The 19551-nt window shown below is 37.6% G+C and overlaps 1 protein-coding gene across 8 annotated transcripts in view; it reads right to left on the reverse strand.

Annotated features, from left to right (window-relative positions):
* Positions 1–1159: 1159 nt before the first annotated feature.
* The window catches only part of rnf24 (ring finger protein 24), a 35719-nt gene continuing 17327 nt past the window's right edge, over positions 1160–19551 (reverse strand). For all 8 annotated transcript variants that reach the window (XM_044347020.1, XM_044347015.1, XM_044347019.1 and 5 more), the window contains 5 exons: positions 18708–18857; positions 15134–15176; positions 14361–14402; positions 8580–8659; positions 1160–6178 (listed from right to left, as the gene is read on the reverse strand). In XM_044347020.1, coding sequence (XP_044202955.1) covers positions 6037–6178; positions 8580–8659; positions 14361–14402; positions 15134–15176; positions 18708–18850 — 450 coding nt within the window. In that variant the 5' untranslated portion in view covers positions 18851–18857 and the 3' untranslated portion in view covers positions 1160–6036. The remainder of the gene's footprint in view (positions 6179–8579; positions 8660–14360; positions 14403–15133; positions 15177–18707; positions 18858–19551) is intronic.

Genomic DNA, 19551 nt, shown 5'->3' on the forward strand with positions numbered 1-19551 from the left:
TTATCTGCTGAAGATGGAAAGTTTCTCTTTGCTCAATTAAATCTGAGTTTAAGGCGTGAACCTACCAGCAGGATTTGTAACATCACAACTAGTTTGGAGCCAATTAAGGGCCAGTAAACAACTTACACAAGTGTGATGTGGAAACTTGAAGCCTCCAGTGCACAAACACTGAGAATTGACTCTACAGTGAAACAGGAGACATCTTGAAATGAAAATATTTGCCTGTTCATAGATTCTGGATTTTTAATAAGGGAGAAGGAGAAGATGCCATTTTAAGGATTTTTACCATTGTAACTGAACATTTTTTGGGGGAAAAAGATGTCGGAGAATTAATTATTCCAAGCAGAAGATTTTTATATGACTCCAAAAACCTGTTTAAAGGGGATCTTTAAAATTTAGTGTGTAAAGGAACAGTAGTTTTACTGTAATTCTTCCACTTTAGGCTGTAAGAGAAACACTATTAGATGTCTCTGTTGAGACAATATGGTCGTTTTGTAGGTTAAATCAAATTCAGGCTTTCTTCAAGACTTAAAATTATATTTAGCATTGAGCACGATGGTAGTCGAACCATTGGGAAAATGTGAATTTTGTAGTCAGGACAAGTTAAAGCAAATCATTTGCACTAACACCATTTACCCACAGGATGGTGGTATAACACAATCATCATGGTTGTCTGGTCAACATCCAGATCATCAGACATTTGTAGTTACTGTTTAAACAAAGTAAAATATTGGCATTCATTTTGTGAGTTGATTGGTGATGAGTTCATGAGTGAATCTGAACAATAAAATTAGTTACAGTGGATTTCAGTGGAAGTGTTCATATCCCCCTTGCAATATTGATCTAATTTGAAATTGTTTAAATATACAATTGTTTCCACACTAAATGACAAAGAAAAACATGTTTGCAGAAATGTTTTGCAAATTTATTAAAAATCAAAAACTGAAGTTGCTTATTTACCAAAGTATTTAGGAATTTATTAAATACTTTTGTAGAAGCGCCACATTTCTGTCTGAATACTTTCTGAAGTTACTGTGTGTGACTAGTTTGGGATTGAACAGTTTTCCATCAGATGCTCTAACCTTTGTCACTTTTTTTGATAAAAGAAATTTTGTGTTCTTTAATCACATTCTGTGTAAAACAAGACAAAACGCTAAAATCTTTCCAAAACTTGGAAATTTTATTTACAGTTCAAGTCAGTCACATGCAACAGTTTTCTTAAAATGAATAAACATGAAATTAGCAAAAACAAGAAAAAGAAAAAAAAGCATATTATTTTCTCCAAAATAGCAATATACAAAAATAGAGCTTACAAATACTGTACAGCAATTGTCTCCAAAAATATTCTGCTGCAGAATTCTTAGTTTTACAAACAATGTCTGTGAGAGACCACAAACATAATCAGTGTTAACAAAAAGGGGTGTGTGGGTGGGGGGGGGGGTTTACTCAGGTAGGTGGGAGGGGTTGTTTGGACAGATAGGAGGGAAGTTATTTATGAGTTGGAAGGGCACTACGAGAGCTACAGAGGAATAAATAACACGCCATACAAACAAGAAGAAAGTTCACTTCAGGGAGGCAGTGATAAGAGATTTAAAGTCCTAAATGGTCTGGTCGCTAAAACCAACCATGGAAATATAACGAAACTCCTCATCTATTGAGGATGTGAGTACCAATTTTTTTTTTTTTTTTTACATTTTTAAATAAAACCGTAGTTTTGTCATCTTCTGCCAAAACACTATTTCCATCAAACATTGTGACGTCTTTCTGATGCAATCATTCAGATGCTTTCTACTAAGTATGAGTACATTTTTGATGTGAAGCTGTATTCCTGATGGTGGAATTTCATCCAACCGTGTCTTTTCTATTTATAATGGATTAAACTCTGCATTGATGTCAATGGAGGGAGGCAGTTTACTACTATATTAATGACTGGATCAGATTCCTTTATCTGTTTAGACTGTCTCTCTTTCATTCAAATTGCAGAACCTTCTTTCTTGTTGGCAGGGACTTTGATTCATAACAGTTCATTTTAGGTTGGCACTTAAGTCTTAAGTGGGATTAGGACGGCACACCGGAAGAAACAGGGAAGTTTGGGTGGAAAGGCTAAAAGTGTTTACAATCAAACACAACACTTAAGATGGCCAAATGGCAGGAAGTGTTCAGCTGCCATTTAGTTTATATGCAGGAGCATGTTTGTGCACCTTACATTATGTATAAATACTCTACTACTGTTACTACTGTCTACATACATTTAACAATGGTGATATCAGTGGCAACTTGACTATGCAAAGTAGCATGCGTTCACATTAAATCTCCTCGTATTCTTTCTCTCATGAAACGTACATTCAAAGACAAAACCGGAACAAAAAGCTTAAGACTTGTGTTATCAGCACTGAGCTACAAATGTGTCGTCTTTCGAGGACGGCGGCAGAAATATTAACCAATGTTGAGTTGAACTAGTGAAGTTTTGGGGAATAATGTACAGCCAAGAATGTCGTTGGGTATTACTCTGTAACATTTGCGGTGAGATACAAGTTCAATGAAACAGTCACAGCCTCTTAATTACCAAAGACTAAGAAGCCAAAAGGTATCAAAATACTTTACATCACACAACATAATGAAGAGGGCCCTTATGTTTCTCATTTTGTTCAACAGGAAACAACAAATCTCAGGCCAGGCAATAAAAATGACTTTTAGTCCTTTCTGATCACACAACACATCATAATCTATAGAGTGAAGAGACTGTGATATTACCAATGGACCCAGTCTGTTTTGTAATTGTGTTTGTTTTTGTTCAAATAAGGCTAATGTGGACAGTAAAAGTTTGAGTTTCTTTGAGTTGTAAGAGGATTGGGCCTCATTGAGGGCACGTAACAACCGACTGAAACGCTACACACTGGATGAAAATCCTGCTTTCGCTCTCATCCAACAGTTGACATTTTCACCTTGCTGCGTGCTCTGACCCCCACCGCAGAGGTCATCGCTGCGGGGGCGAGAGCAGACATTGAGCAGAGATGAAACATTCAAACCACAGAGGTCAGAGTAACAATGCTTTTCTGCCGTAGGAGGTGCAAATGCATTGTCACTTGTTAAACCGCCCATGTGCTGGGAACCTGTGCATGACTGTGTTTGGTGTTAGAGAATAAAAATCTAGAGCTGCAACGATTAGACGATTAATTGATCAACAGACAAATTAATCACTAACTATTTTGATCATGAATTTATCGCTTTGAGTCATTTTTTAAGAAAATATGAGAATTTTTTTTTCTCCATATTTTCTTCTATGATAATAATAGAAATATCTTTGGGTTATGGACTGTTGGTCGGGAAAAACAAGACATTTGAAGATGTCATCATGGGCTCTGGGAAATTTTATAGACTAAACAACTAAACTATTAATCAAGAAAATAATTACAGCCAATAGCCAATAATTACAAATAGTTGCAGCCCTAATAAAATCTAACTGAGAACTTGTTAAAGGCACAATCAGTCATTTTCAACATTTGGTGTTTCTCATCCGATTAGAATTTGAAATAGTGGTCTGCTTAGTTGTTTATTATTCATCATTAATGTTGTAATAATGTAAGATTTAAATGTTGAGTAGTGTAGAGCAATGGTTCTCAAAGTGGGGTCCAGGGACCCCGAGGGGTCCTTGAGGGGGTTCCAGGGGGTCCCCCGCAAAAAGGGGAATAATTTATTTTCATTATAATTTCATCCACAAGTAACACAATGACAGAATATGTGACTATTTTGGTCATGGGGCTTCATACATTTTCTGTAATTAAACACCTAAGAGCAAAAATCTTATTCAATCAGATGGGGGTTGATGGTCTAATTTGTCTCAGTTTAGGGGTCCTTGACATGAAAAGGTTTGAGAACCACTGGTGTAGAATAGTGTAATTCATTGATCCTGTTAGTCCCTTTTGTTTAAATTGGGATCACAGATTGTGCCTTTAAAAAAAAGTATGATTGTTTTTTAACAATACATATCACAGGTAAAAGACAATCTCTCACTTATCCATCACTGTGTAGCAAAGCTTTCTTTTTTCAGCCCCTCCTTGCTAAACTCATCAGCACATTTACCAAAAGCAGCTAACAAGAGATGAGGACAAAAAATATGCACAAAAGCAGAGTTACTGTATGTATGGTGCAAAACAAAAAGCACCGTGTACCGTACAGAAAGAGGGAGAGAGGCGAAAGCACCAGAATACTGCTCCCAAAAAGCTGAATTACCCTGTGTGTGTGTGTGTGTGTGTTTGTGTGTGTGTGTATGAATGGAAATGCTGCTTCATTACAACCTGCTGACCACTGACTCTCTGGCAGCCCAGCTGTGGGGCGTTGGGGGGGAAGAGGGGAGGGGGCATGATAGGTATGGGTGCCCCTCACTAGTGTGTATCTTGACCAATATGATATGCTGAGCACAGCAATTCTGATGCAGGTGTTGATCCGTTTACTCGTTCACTCTGTGTAACTGTACCCATAAATTACAATAAATTAAAAAAATAAATTAAAATAATCTATCAGGGTCGAAGCAAACAAAGGTAACCGCTACTGTGGCTGCAGCACATTTTAAGTAGAAGCTGAATGGCAAAAAGGCAAAAAAAAAACGGATTCTTTCTGGTCTTTTTCCTAAACTGAATTATCATCCACTTCCTAGCAAGATATACCGTATGATGCTAGTTTAAGATAGATCAACGGAACAGTTTTTTGTTTTGTAAAGTGTCTCAATTTGACAGAACAATTCAGCCTTAATCTGAAGTAAAGCACTGTTAACATTCACACAGCTCAGCTTCAGGAACATAAAAACAAAGAAGCAACGGAGCAAAATCAAACTGGAACATGTAAGTTTATAGATGTGTTGAATATTGCCTCATTACCGTTGTTTGTTCTGTAAAACAGTTTTATAAAGCACCAGGTTATACACACTAATACTGGTTTAAATAATCACAGTATTTGAAGTAGTAACTTTGAATTTCTTTTCTGTCGGAGATATTTTTCTGATGAAATTAAAATCTTACACAATGCCTGGGGTGACGGTCACTTTTTAGCCTGTGCTTGCCTAACAGCACTCATATATGGAGGATGTTACCCGGTAAATTCCTTTAGTCAAAATAAACTTTGTTCACTGTATCACCTTTCTGTATTGACAGAATTTAAAAAAAAAAAAAAACAACAGTCACATTATAAGAACGACAAACAGGTGATGAGGGAACAAATTCTGTAGGCTTCATATGAAGTGTGTTAGTGTTTGCGTGTACAATTTTGGGTTTCCACACATTCAGACCTTTCACATTTCGTCAGACATCAAGTCTCGAGGTTGCTTTGAGCTTAATTTCTTATGTGTGTCTGTGTGTGTGTGTGTGTGTGTGCAATTAGAACACAAAGCATTGTCCAAATTTCCTGATAGCTAACATAGGTATTTGTTGTCCCTTTGAGATTATTTTTTTTTTGTTTAGAAATCAATGTTTACTAATTAAAAATGAAAAACCATGTGGCTTTGTACTGTACATTAAAATAATAGTTAATGATAAAATACAAAACATACCTTGCTACTACGATCACAAGCAATTAAGGTTTGACTTCTCGTAAAGTGCTTGTTAAAGAAAAAAATATATTTTAGTGTATTGTAGTTCTTGGCTTTTGTGTTTTTTTTTCCTCCTGGTCTTAAGCTGGTGTCCCCAGAAAAGTGCTTTGGTTGTGAAAAAGTTATCAACCACATCTCGGCCGAGAAGGAAACTTCTTCTAGATCAACTCTTCTTCATCGTCCGTGAAAAGAAAAAAAAAAAAAAAACATGACAACAGTTGATCATCAGTCAGAACTGATATCAGAAAATCCTTTTGTGAACCAATGCAAAGATAAGAGAGGTGACGATGGCTGCAGATTCACAGGTTTCGTGAGTATCTGCGCAGTAACTCCAGTTTCTCCGGTGTGTCCACAGACTCATACCAAAGTGTACCTGTACAGGTGAGAGTACGAGTGTCGGGATGTGTGTTTGTGTGTGTCTGTAGTGTACTGTAAGAGAGGGTTGGAGTCTGCTACACCATGTTCTCGATGCCGGGCAGAGGCTGCTGTATTGGCACAGGCGGGTCTGTGCTGCCGGCCTGCTGGGCGAGCTGCAAGACGGGCATGTTGCACAGCGGGCACACTTTCCTCACCTCCAACCACTTGATGAGGCACCTGGGAGAAAGACGAAGCAGCGGGGGGGGGGGAGAGTTAGGAAGACAGAGATATGTGAAATGTACGAACAATGTAAACTTCGCTTTGCTTAAATCACAAAGGTCATTCAAAGGCACTTATCAAGCCTCTATATACACAGAGCTTGGTGGGATCATAAAGTTTGAGATGGAAGCATCATAATATTCCATAATATAATGTATAATAGTATTATGTGATTTTTTTTCGTGTGTGTGAGGTTGTGTGTGTATGTGTCTGTCTGTGCATATGTATTATATATGTGGGGCTGTACTTGTACATAAATATGTTTATTTTGTATCTTACTTTTAGTTCTTTTTGTCTGCTCTCTGTAAAACACTTTGTAAACACTGATTTTGATAAGTGTTATATAAATGAATTTTATCATCATCATTATTATTATTATTATTGTTATGATCACTTTATTATTTTCAAAAAATTTAGCTTATCATAAACAGATTGTATTGGCTCATGTTGGCAGATAAGTAACAGGAAATTGCAGTTAGGACATGCCTGAGATTATGTTTGCAGTAATTTAGACATGGTGTGTCCACCAAAGATGTTTTACAAATGTATCTTTCAACTGCAAAATGTTGAGTATAATTAAAAGACAAAAGTTTAAGAGACCCTTTAAATATACCAATGTAGATTTTGGTACCGACCTAAAAACTCTACAGTTTCTGTCGGGCTCTAACACAGTCAGCAGTGGAGGGGCCGGAGTGGCTTTATTTTCTTTGGATGTTTAGATATTTTTTCACTGTGGTGACTCGTTATTAAAAAGGAATCCAGTGTAAATGCCAAGAATCCAAACTGACCACAGTTTCTGTTCTCTGTGAAAAAGCAAACTACAAACTACAGCAATCATTCAAATCAACAAGAGGTGAGTGATGGGTTTAGGAAGAGGCAGATATTTAGGTTTCTTTTCAACAAGTGTGACCAACCAAAACCAAATTCTATAATCACACTAATTAAGTGACATAAGGTGACAAAATCTAATTAGGCGATGTAACACATCATCATTATCATTGTTGTTCTGATTGCTCTGCTCTCCAGGTGTGATACTACCGCTGTCAGTCACTGACACAACATTATTCACTTCACTTGTCTGTGTCTCCATTATACGTTTAAACCCTCCACTTCTGTGATCTATGTGTGATTTTCATGTGGAGCTGAAACAATCTGTCGATGAATTGATTAGTCCATTAACAAAAAGTTACTTGGCAACTATTCCGGCGATCGATTTGTTTTCAAGCCAAAATGCAAAACATTCTGTGTTTCCAGATTAACCAACGTGAGTATTTGCTGCTTTTGTCGATTTTATATCATTGTCAATAGAATATAATTTGATGTTGGACTATTGACCAGATAAAACAAGAAATCTGAAGATGTAATGTTGGTCTCTGGGAAATTATAATGGTGTTTTTTTTTAAACTATTTTTAAACATTTGTAGAGTTAACAACTGATCCGTTAATTGAGAAGATAATGCAGAAAATGAATCAATAATGAAAATAACTGTTAGTTGCAGCTCTACTTTGATGCTGAGGTTGTGTGTGAGTACAAGTTTCATAAGACCGAGAATGCTATGTGACTGTTGATGGAAGTTAATCAAAAATCAAAATAGACTGTCACTTCGGGTTGCTAGTAGTAGCTTGAGTAGTGACTTCTTAAAGCACATGTGACATGAACATGAAACTTGAATATAAATTAAACAGCATTGTTATTATAAATGTGATGTCTTTTACCTCACTTTGGCAGTTTACTGATTTTAATTTCTATGTTTGGAAGTATGAAAAGAAAACATGCTCTTCACTCCTGAATTCTTTTGGTAGCGGTCTGTTTGGAATGTCTGTTTTCTCTGCAAAACAGCACGGCTTCATTGCACACACACTAAAAGGAGTGTTTATACAGTAGATTCAGTGAGTGGTGACCGCTCTTGCAGCAACTGGGGGGAAAAAAACTAGGCCAAGGGAGGTGTCGTGCTGATATAAACAACTCAGTTGAAATGGTCAGGGCACGGGGGGGGGTGGGAGAGTGGGGGTGGGATAAAGTTGGCTCAAGCAATCCATCATGTCCTGTGTAGTTTCTCACTTCATACACATGTAGTTTTGTAAGTTATGTACAAGAAAATCTATTTATTTACTTTTTGACATTGCTGTCTTAGATACCAATGTACTCTCAATCCGTGCAATGATTTGTTCACTTTAGTCTTTAAAGATTTTGCTTTTTTTTGTGTTGTTTTTTTGCATCTACCCACTGCAGGTTACTGTGCATAAGAGCAGGTAAGGATGCATGAAAATAGACTACTTTGTACGGAAATCTGTACAGATCCATGTGTCCTTGACTTTGTGTGTGTGTCCATGAAAGTAAACAAAACCTTATACTTACTTTCTATGAAAGGCATGTTTGCATGGACAAATCCCCAGCTCGTCTTTCTGTTTGAACTCTTCCAAGCATACTGCACATATCTGAAAGGGAGTGAGGGAGTTAGAGAGAAACTTTCCATAAAGAGCCATGTAACAACTTTAAATTTGTTAGCTGAACCCTGGTGTTTGGACTCCTGTTGTGTTGGTGGATAAAATAATGATTGGAAACAAACTGTCTAAACAGCAAAGGTCAAATGGAAAAAGACAAAATGTGGCCAACATCTGCAAAAAATTTGACAGAAACAACAGAGCAGTTACTAACCGACTATGTTCTGTTATATAACTCTGACTTAACTCACACTGGGGACTTGTTCAGTCAGTGGCTGGAAACTACCTTTTAGTGGAAATATTTCTTTTCAACAGAAAAAAAATGTGGTCACTGTGATGGAGATGACTTTTTGCAGCATTTGTTTCCAACATATAAGTTAGAAAAACTCAAAGTAACAGTGGACCCACAACACAGTACAATAGTAGACATCCAAGCCAATCTGAAACAGTAAAACTGGTACATATTCAACTTATCTTTTTAGTCAAAAAATACATTTTTGCCAGCTTTCCAATTCATGGTATTCTACCAGACTCTATAACTCTTCAGTGTTGTTAGTTTCTGTCATGATTGATAAAACAGGGAAATTGTGGTGTTAACATAGTCCTATAGCTCTAGCTGGTGTCCTTTGTTGGGTCATTGAGGTAATCCTGATAGACTGGAATTGTTTGTCTTTGTTTGCTTTACACACACGTGTTCAGCAACAGGTCACGACCTACCAGCTAGCATTAGCAAACTGTTTTGGCTGTGTGTGACGTGTTATTCATGGAGTAAAATACGAAAGGGACGATCTTTATCAGTTGCCAGTTTATTGAAATCTGGAGATTCTGCTTTTGCAGATTAAAGGAGAATGTTTGTGAATTTCCTTATGTAATAATGTCAAGTCAGTTTTTATTTATTAAGCAACTGTCATTTGCTCTTCAATTATGAAGACATGATGATGAAGCTTTGCATGTACAATTTGTTCAGTGCATCCTGGGTATAACCAGGGAAGAAGACGTTTGACATCTAAATAAATTAGCAAGACTCTGGTGTACAGTACGAAGAGTATGCTAAGCTGTCTATCTGTCTGTTTTTACTGTTGGGTCGCCCTGGCAGCAGGCTAAGCCGACGTTCTTCTTACAATCCACTTCTTCCAGCTCAGTGTGTCCAGGCCCAACAGGATATATAATTTCTTCAGCAGCACATTCTTGGTCTGCACAAGGCATCCTAATCAGATGGCAGAACCAACTCAACTGTCTCCCTTCAATGCAACAAAGCAGCAGTTCCCCACCCTGTCCCTACGGGTAAGCCTCGGCTCCCTGCAAAGGAAACTTGTATACACTATCTAAGCTTTTCCTGTCACAATCAAGAGTTACTGACCGTAGGTGAGGGCTGAGGGCTGATGTTCTGTTCAGAAAATCATCAATCAGTTCATCATAGAGCTCTGTAGTTTCAGTTGTCTTGGGTTTCTCTTACATAAAGACCGCCCCAGTCAAATTGCATGTTGTCCTTTCTAAACACGATAATAAAACCTATAACAAGAGTTTTCTGCCACATGCAACACTGCCAACTGCAATAGTGGAATCACTCCAGGGTGATGCAAGGTGAAAAGACAACCAGGCAGGATGATAATTGTCAGGTCTGACAGTAGACAAGAGTACCTGACAGCTGCTGAACAAGGAAATGAGAGTGGAAGTGGTGGGGATTACTTGTAGTGTAGCAAATGTTGACAACAGGAAGTAAGTGAAGGGTCAACAGACAGCACAGGTGTTCGATTCCTGTTACTGGTACCCCCTGCTTGGCCATGCCTTCCACTGGCTGCGATTGCCGGTGGGTAAATGGCAAAGGTCCTCGTGTTTGTTATTCCACTAGTGACTCTTTGATTGGGGCGTATGCACAGTGGGTGGTGAAATTTGGGGGAGAAGAGTGAAGAACTGCTGTGCATATGGTAATGGACATTCAAAGCTGTGAGGAAAAAGGGCAAAAAAATCTGCAAACATGTCCAAAGTAGGCGTCCATGCAGCATTCTCACCACAAAACTTTCATGGCAGAGGCTTTTAATTTGGCAATCTCTTCTTTGGCTGTCTAACCCTGCAACTATTACTCATTTAGCAACACAGATTCTCTTTTTTCCAGCTCCATTTTATGGGCGGTGGATGGACAACTCTGTATAAAAAGAACAGCATGGGGGCTCTTAGCTTTTTCTCCAGAGGATTTTTGGACACAGAACAATCCCCTGTTAAGATGTCTGCTTTGCTCTCTTTACTTGTGAATAGATCAACGTTCTTCTTGTTTTCAGTGCCTGGTCTGTAGTGTCACACTCACAGTCGAGATCTGGCAGCCTTAGACAACTTTTGACAGAGCCTCTTTTTTCCCTATCAAGTCAACAAAATCATGTAACATGCAAAGTACATGGACTTAAATTTGTGGATAAACTCAAAAAAACAAATCATGAATTTGATCAGAGCAAAAATAAACATTAACTTATACCTGTAAAGACTAATATGAAATGCTCAATAGTTAAAGATTATAAAAGTTTAAGTGACAGAACAATAGATTATTCAGCAGAAACTAGTTTATTAACATTGTCATCCAGTCAGGTAATTAAAAATCAAAATTTGGGCCATAACAACTTAGTTCCTTTTCGGTTCAGTAAATTGCATGGCTTTGTAAGCTGAGGTTAACCAAGTACATTATAAAGTTTTCAACTTCTATTTTGGATGGACACAGTGCAACAATAAACAGACTATTGACCAAAACCACTTATTGACAGAAAATTTACTGGTAAGTGTGAATGGTGTACTTGATGTCTTACTGACTTTTCCACATTAAACTCAGTTTAAAACTCAATATTTAAAACAGGCACCTATGTCAATAAACTGCAGAGAGATATGGGTGGCGGCCAATTCCCAACGATCTATCTGGCATTGAATATTTATAGGCCTTTAATCTAATCTAATACCAAAACATTGTCCACACTGAACTAGTTACATTATCAAAATGAAAACAACAGACTAATAATTGCACTGAACCTTACAATGCTGGATACGACTACTTTAAGACAGAGGCATAAAAACCGAAATCATGGCCTAAAACAGAGATATAATCTCAACTGTCATCCTTGTGAAACCTAAACAAATGAGTTCAAGATGAGTGTGAAAAATTTGATAGTTATTCTACCATTATAACAAAATCAATCCTGTGGCATGTCATCCAGGATATGAGGCTAAGCAAAGGCCACTGCAGCCAAGCTCTCTCACAGACGACATCATCCTTTCACAATATGTACTGTGTGTACACAGGACTGTACTTTAGTAGTCTTTTGCACTTTGTATGTAAAGTGCAAAAGACTCTTCATCTACCAGCAAGTACTGGTTGCCTTCTGTACTTCATGTATGCGCATTAAAATGAGGATTGCACAAATAATACTAATAGAAACACTTAACCTTAGATGTTTCATATGAAAGCACTAATCTTGGCAGGACCGGTTTCAGGTACTATACACCTTTTAAAAGGAATGAACTGCAAACTGCCCTCAAACTAGACCATTTCATTCTCCTCGGTGGTTTAAAGCATTATTATCAGATTTTTTTTTATAATTCTTTTAACAGTTTTTACTAATTCTTTGTTGATTGTGACTGTCTGACCTTAATTGTGTTGTTTCTGTTTGCTGATTGTGTGCTTGTCTGAACATGAATGTTTCTTGTTCTCATGTCTCTCTTGAAAGAGAGATCTCAATCTCAATGACAAAAATAAATAAACAGGAGGAGATATGATGAGTCTTGTGGATTTACAAACCACATTTATACTGTAGTATATTTTACTGTTATGCACAATCTTTTATGTGTCATTTTACATCATTTGTTTGTTAAAACATTTATACTGCATTCCACACCTATAAATATAGACATTTAAATGTAATCTTAATAGGTACGGACATTTTTTTAATGTGTGATAAGTGTAGGGTATGTGTAGAATAATTTCACTATTGAGGTTTTATATTTCAGCATCACTACATTTTTTCCTGAGCTTGCTGTACTGAGACAAGTTCAACCGCTGAAGTGTGCCTTTTCATTCTTGGAATATAACTACTGTAGGAAGTAGTTCCAGTGGCTGATCAGATAATGAGCTGCTTCCTTAGTAAGACAGACACTAATTACATACAGATTCTGAGTGCAAATTGAATGAACAGCACATCACAAGTTTATCCTGCTCTTTTGTGTACATAAATCTGGCCCATTGTGTTATCGACCAAACAGAACATCACAATCAGTCAAGCAGTCTGTACTCCTGTAGACCACGGGCCATTCTTATCATTAGAGTCATCCGTTGCACGTGCCAACTGTTTACACATATGTAAAAAAAGATATAGTTTCATATGATTTCCTTCATAAGATCAGCGGCATTTAGCAGCTATACTTTCATCCCATATTGTATGACATGAATTCTTTACATTAGGGTATTTCCTACACAAGTAAATGGAGAAAGGAGTCAATGTCAAAGCAGTTATCTAGGATAACTGGTCAAGTTACACCATCACACAAACATAAACATGTCTTTGACAGTAAATTGATCTCATATTAGCAGTCCTATTCTGGCTATTCCATTTAAACGCTGAGATTGAATCCGTGCAGCTCAGTCTAAACACGTCTTCAGGGTGATCCTTTAGCGTGGGATCCTTCAAAACTGGGTCATCCACCCAGGCTAGTGTATGTGTCTGTGTGCATGTTATTGTCCTTAAACAAATACAGCTTGTTTTTGTCTGTCACTGACTTCACTCACATGACACCCTCTGATGTGTTCTCTCAGTTTCTAATAACATAAAGGCTGGAGCCTGATGTGACAGTGGGAAATACCAACACTGATGACAACACTGAAGATGTTTAGCACAGTGCCATAACACACACACGAGATGTTATTGCTAACATTTCATTTGCACTGTAGTGTTAAAGGGATAGTGGCCTTGGATGGGGACTAACACTGCTGCACTGCAAAGCCAGTGCGGCTGCTTTACACGCTGACTGCTGCTTGTAATTTTCCAACTATGCTGAGCTGGCATACAGCATTATGTAATACCGGCAGGGAGGACACTCATTACTTAACCACAAGATGCTCCTTTTGACATGGCAGTGAGTCAAGACAGATGTGCTGAGTGTTAAATGACAAACAATGTAAATGTTATCATCGTTGCAAAATCTGAGAAAACCAAACAACACTTGAGTAACATGCAACTGCGGCGAACAAACATCACCATGTGCCCTTGGATGTGCAGACAAGGTACATACGTCTGCTTCTGATGCCCATTACATAACAGGAGTTTGCACCATTTGTAAGCTTTTATTGTCCTTCTCGAAGCTGAGGACATTTATGTTCATAACAATAGCATGAATTGCTCCAGGGCTTAGCCGTTTACTTTAAATCATCTGAGGGCACAGTGCATCATGGGTTTCCATATAGCTGCACAACCAAGAGGATGAAAATACAAGAAGGATGATTGTAGTAAATATATACGGGGGGCTGAAGCATTTTTAAAATTACTCACACACATGGCTGCTCAGTCCAAAATTAGCTAATATAACAGTACAGTGTGTACTTGTCAGGTTACATTACAGAACGTTCTGCCCACTAGATAGCTCTAGTGCTAAGTAAAAACAATTTTTAGGTATTAAAGTGTCACCAACTGATAATAACTGACCAAGGACGATGAGTGCTTACCTCATGCAAATTTAGCTCTTTGACTTTTTCCTTCTGAATGACCTGAGAGGCATAATAAGAGATAATAAAAGATTAGTCACTGGATGACACTATCACAGAGAACAGTTCCTCTGGAAATACAGATAAAGAGACTCAACAGATAATAACCAGCGTCTAATGAAAAATCAACCAGTCAGAATAAGAGATGCAGAGATAATTATGTACTGTAATACAGTTGCTGGTTTCCAGTGCCTGTGTGTATCTATTTTTGTGTGTGTCTACAGTATGAGCTTAGTCATCTTACATACATACAGTACCAGTTAAAGGTTTGGACATACCTTCCTGTTCCCTTGAATGAGAAAGTGTGTCTACACTTTTGAATGGTAATGTACATGATGTTAATGTTTTTAGCTGGCAGGCAGGGAGATACATAGGAAGACAAATTAGAGTCAGTCGTCACCCTACCATCTATTATGCCAGTATGCATGTTGGAGTGTTCTTGCATACTGGTATTACATAACTGAAGGTCATGAGCGAGTCATGTTTATGCCCTCCATCACTCCCTCTTACTGGTTTTGTGGGTTACACACTACTGACAAGTTCCCACCTGAACCTGATTTTTCCAGCTGAGCCACTTGCTTCCCTTCAACTTTGGTACAATTCAGAGGGACCGTGTGATTTTCTTAACACATTCCCTTTCTCTTAGATAATATTTGAATGTGTGTGTATATAGTTTATAATTTCTTAAGTGGTGTGTGTGTGTGTGTGTGAGTGTGTGTCACTGGACTGCTTACTTGTTTGTATGCATATAGCTCTTTGTGCGCCTGGTGCCGTAACCTGGGGAGACGTAAAGACAAAACATCTATTTGATTAGTGCGTGACCTTCTTCAACTCACCACATTACATAAAAAAAAGGTAAAACATTCATACATCCTGGAAAAGGAGAGAAAAACAACAAACTTATATGTCATTTCCTTATCAAATACTTGCCTTATGACACCAGTCTATGCTACTGAATCAATGCGGTGCCAGATGATAAAAGCAATTTGGCAATACATGCTGAATATCATACTGGTACTAGAGTTTGCAGTGCAGACTGTTGAGATAAAAATATTTTTGGTGCGTATGCACTGCATGACTGCATGCGTTAGAGGAGATGATTCTGCCTCAGGCATATACCAGGCAAAACAATGAGACTACTGCCTAAATTAATAAAAACTGGATTAACCAATTACAGAAACAATGAAAATAATAAAACGACATTTAACAGAACTCTGTTAAATATTTGTGTTGCTAAGTAATACAATAGTAAGCCAAGTTACATATTAACAGATATAATGCTTAAAAGAAAATAAGCCTTGGTTTCTTTTCACAACAAGTGCTGAACTTTAAGTAAAATATCAACTCACAACATCACCCAAAATACTGTACATTGGATCAGACATTAAAAAAAACATTACGGTGGGTTGTTGAGGCATTCAATTTAAACAGAGAGTACTCACAGATACAACCAACGTTGCTGGTGTAACTCTTAATAAACATTGTTCTTGTAAATGAGCAAAAAATAAAAAGGCTCAGTGACAGAACAGGGAGAGCAAGACAAGAATCTAAGTACTGAGAATGAAAACAAAATGTGTAGAAAAGAGGGAAGAAAATGAGCAAGAGAGATAGGAGAAATTCATAGGTTTGTAAGATTTACCTCCATTACAAGTAACCTTAACCTCTCGCAGCAGAGTGAGAGGGATCTGTAAAACAAGCAGCACAGTCTAGGAGAGAAACTGACATTTTGAAAGAGGTCAGCAGGTAAAGGTGCAGAGACTCCCAAGGGTAGGGGACAAGGTCAAGGGTGAGGGGTCATGGGCGACTGATGGGGGTTGCACAGTGGCCCGTAAGTTCAGTGGGCAAAAAGGATAAGGTGAACAACTGGTGTCCAAATTGACCGTCTTCTTAAAGCTATCATTATCATAATTTGACAGTGAATGGGCAACTCAAATTGTACATGTGTGTCACCCATCTTTATAGGGTGTAAATGTTACAAACCGCAGTGCTGACTACATGGTAGATTGATCTGGGTCATTATTTTAAAGATCACTGCATAGTTCTTTACTTTGCACATTCATAAATATTTAGGTTCATGACCCTTACTTTACTTTCAGCAACATTCAATACTTTCACATCCTTGTGAATGCAGCGATGCATATTTCACACATGTGTGATAGATGTAGTTGAGTATTGCTGTGAGAGGCTGTCTCGTGTCAAACTGTGTGTATGTGTGTGTTTGTCTTTGTGGGAATAACAACCAGTCACATGTCAACTCTATTCCTTGGCCCCTTCATTCACCTGTCAATGTAAACAATAGCAATGATGCTTCATGTATAGAAACTATAGGATTCCTCCTTTCAAATGACTTTTTGCATGAATAGCAAAGGAAGAATTTGCTTAAATGAAGCTGTCAGGCTGTATGAAAATAAAATGTAAGTAATGAGGCTTTGAATTGTATACTCAACATCCTTGATAGTGCACATGATTTAAGTAATCTTGGGCCAGTTCCTTTGGGAGACTGCATCTTTAGACGCCTTTAATGGAGCGAAATTGCTCGTTTTGCCTTCAGTGACTTAAACTAGCAGTCTTGACTTTCAGTATTGAATCATGGTACTGCATCAAAGTCATGACGTATCTCTTTACAGATAGATGAGCAATTGTAGGAACACAGGTGAACTTAACCTACTTACCATTTGGCCTGCAAGATAGGATATTACAGGGTGGCGAGGGGTGAATTTTGTTGGGAACTGCTGCTTCTCGCTGTTTTAGATAAAAGATGCTGGACATTATTTCTGTTAAGTTTGTCGCTGCCAGGAGATAACCCCTGCAGCAACAGTAGCCAGGACAATTTGATTAGACCAGCTGGGTTAAAAAGAGGGGCAAGGGAATGACTAGTAACAACCTACATTTTTCCTTTGTGGGTTAATAATTACAGGATTACACTCAACTCTCAAAAATTATGCTTTAACTAGATGAATATAAATGTTACAAACAAAATATTTAAACATCCAAATGCAAATGAATATCACAAAGTAAATTGAATTAATGTGGGACTATGGTGAGGGTATTAAGGAGGTTGAGTGGCTATTAGGAAAAAAAAAAGGATTATCACTAGTCTCTTTGACGCCAAGTGCCATGATCATAATAATGTAGACAAGCAGCTTTGAACCTCAGCGTAATATTACCTTTTTCCTCATCAATACAGATTATCAAGTCACCAATTGTAGTATTGTAGCTACTTTCTCCAAACTGTGCTGTTGAAACATTTTGCCCTTTTGTGAAAGAACTAAAAATATTAGCAAAACAAATACAAAAACACACATTTCTAAAAAGGAAAAAAAAAGGCTTTTAATTCAGCCATAGTGACAAGTGTCATACAGTTTGTTGGACAGAAACAACGACACGATGATAAGTATTTTGCATAGATTTCAAGAACATAAATTCAGGGTGCAGACTTGTTTACTGACCTCCACTGCAGTGTTTCTATGAGAAGAAACAACAATGCCAGTTAAAGTATCCTGTTTATGCATGAATCTGAATACAAAGGGGCACTTCTGAGTGAATAATTCATGAGCCAAAGTGACCTGAAATGTACAATGATGTATTTTGAGGACTGTTGCATAATAACAGTCTTGGAGAATTAACAATGAGCTCTCATTATGAATTTCAAGTGTCAGATAAGTATAGGTACTACAGACAGTTTTCTCATCAAAAGAGTATAGTAAGTAAGATTTCATTCCATTTAGATATGTGCAAAGCTTTGTGAATTTGTAAATCCACATTTAAATGTAAAATCTGAGTAAAGAGGTGAGTGTGCAGAAATGGGGCGACAATAGCTTAAATTTGCTTAGTTATTTGAATTTGTAAATGACTCTGCAGGACAAGCAAATCTCGGACCCACATCAGACCTCTCCAAGAAAAACTACAGCCAGTGTTAAATGCTGTAGAAGTGTCGATGTGTGTTTGGCTGACTTTTTGGTTTCTATGGTTGACTGGTTTGGAAATTAGAGCCCTGCAAGCCTAAAGATACATTACTCTTGAGAGACATTTATATGTATTTGTGTTTTCCATTGTGCCTTTTGGAAAGAGGCCATGGCATGAGCAGGATAACGCAGTCCACACAGTCCATTAATATCTGAAGACAACTTGTGTTGCACAACGATCACATTAATGATTTGTTGCACTCAGTGAGTAGAAGTGAATGTCGACTAGCCAAAGAAACCCCTGTATGACACCTTTTGCCACAAACCCACACAGCAAAACATCAATTGCAGTGAAAATTCGAAGCAAAGCCAAATCCAAAGCTAAAAGGTGCATTGAGCTTACCTTATTAAGTAGCAGCAGAAGAGGAGGCTGAGGATGAAGACAAAGATGGCTGTCCCAAACACCACAATGTAGATATTAAGGGGGAGGTTCTGAAACCCAATATTTGGCATCCTGAAACTGTAGTGCGGGAAATCGGAGCTCATGGATATTCTGGAGGGAGAGAGACAAATGACTTTTAAGTATTTCCACACATTTCCAACACACACTCAGAAGTCAGAAATAACTTGGACCAATAACGAAACAGCAACAAATGACACTGGGCAACTGGAACAGTAAAGTCATTTACAGTACTTCCACTTTCAAATTACAGAATTACTTTCAATATTACAGGAACATATTTCAGGTTTCAGTTTTACTGTTATTATTACTGTGAGCTTATCTTCTATCAGCCTGTACACACATTTCATGTCTTCACATCAAGATGGAAAAATGTTCTGGAAAAGTTTTAGAAAGTTAGATATTTGTGACATCTTTTTTTATAAACACTATTTCTTTTATTTTGCTTCTTTTTTAACTACGTAGGCTATAACTAAACCAAGGCTGAATGGCAATTTTTTGTAGGATTTTAATGTCTAAAGAAGATTAGAGGACTGTAGCAGCTCTAATAATGTCATGTGTGTACTTCATTACATCTGTGAGTGTGTCCAAAACATACAACACAACTATTTTATATGAGAGAATATGTGACAGGATATAGCCAAATAGACTTCAAATACAATCTTTTCCAAAAATGGCATCCACACTGGTAAGCAGAAATCTCCTGGGCTTCAGTTGCAATATGCACCTTTTAATCCTATAATCACATTGCCTATTATCTCTAAATCCACATAATTATTCCACAATG

Source organism: Thunnus albacares, chromosome 3 (assembly GCF_914725855.1).
Source record: "Thunnus albacares chromosome 3, fThuAlb1.1, whole genome shotgun sequence".
NCBI lineage: Eukaryota > Metazoa > Chordata > Actinopteri > Scombriformes > Scombridae > Thunnus > Thunnus albacares.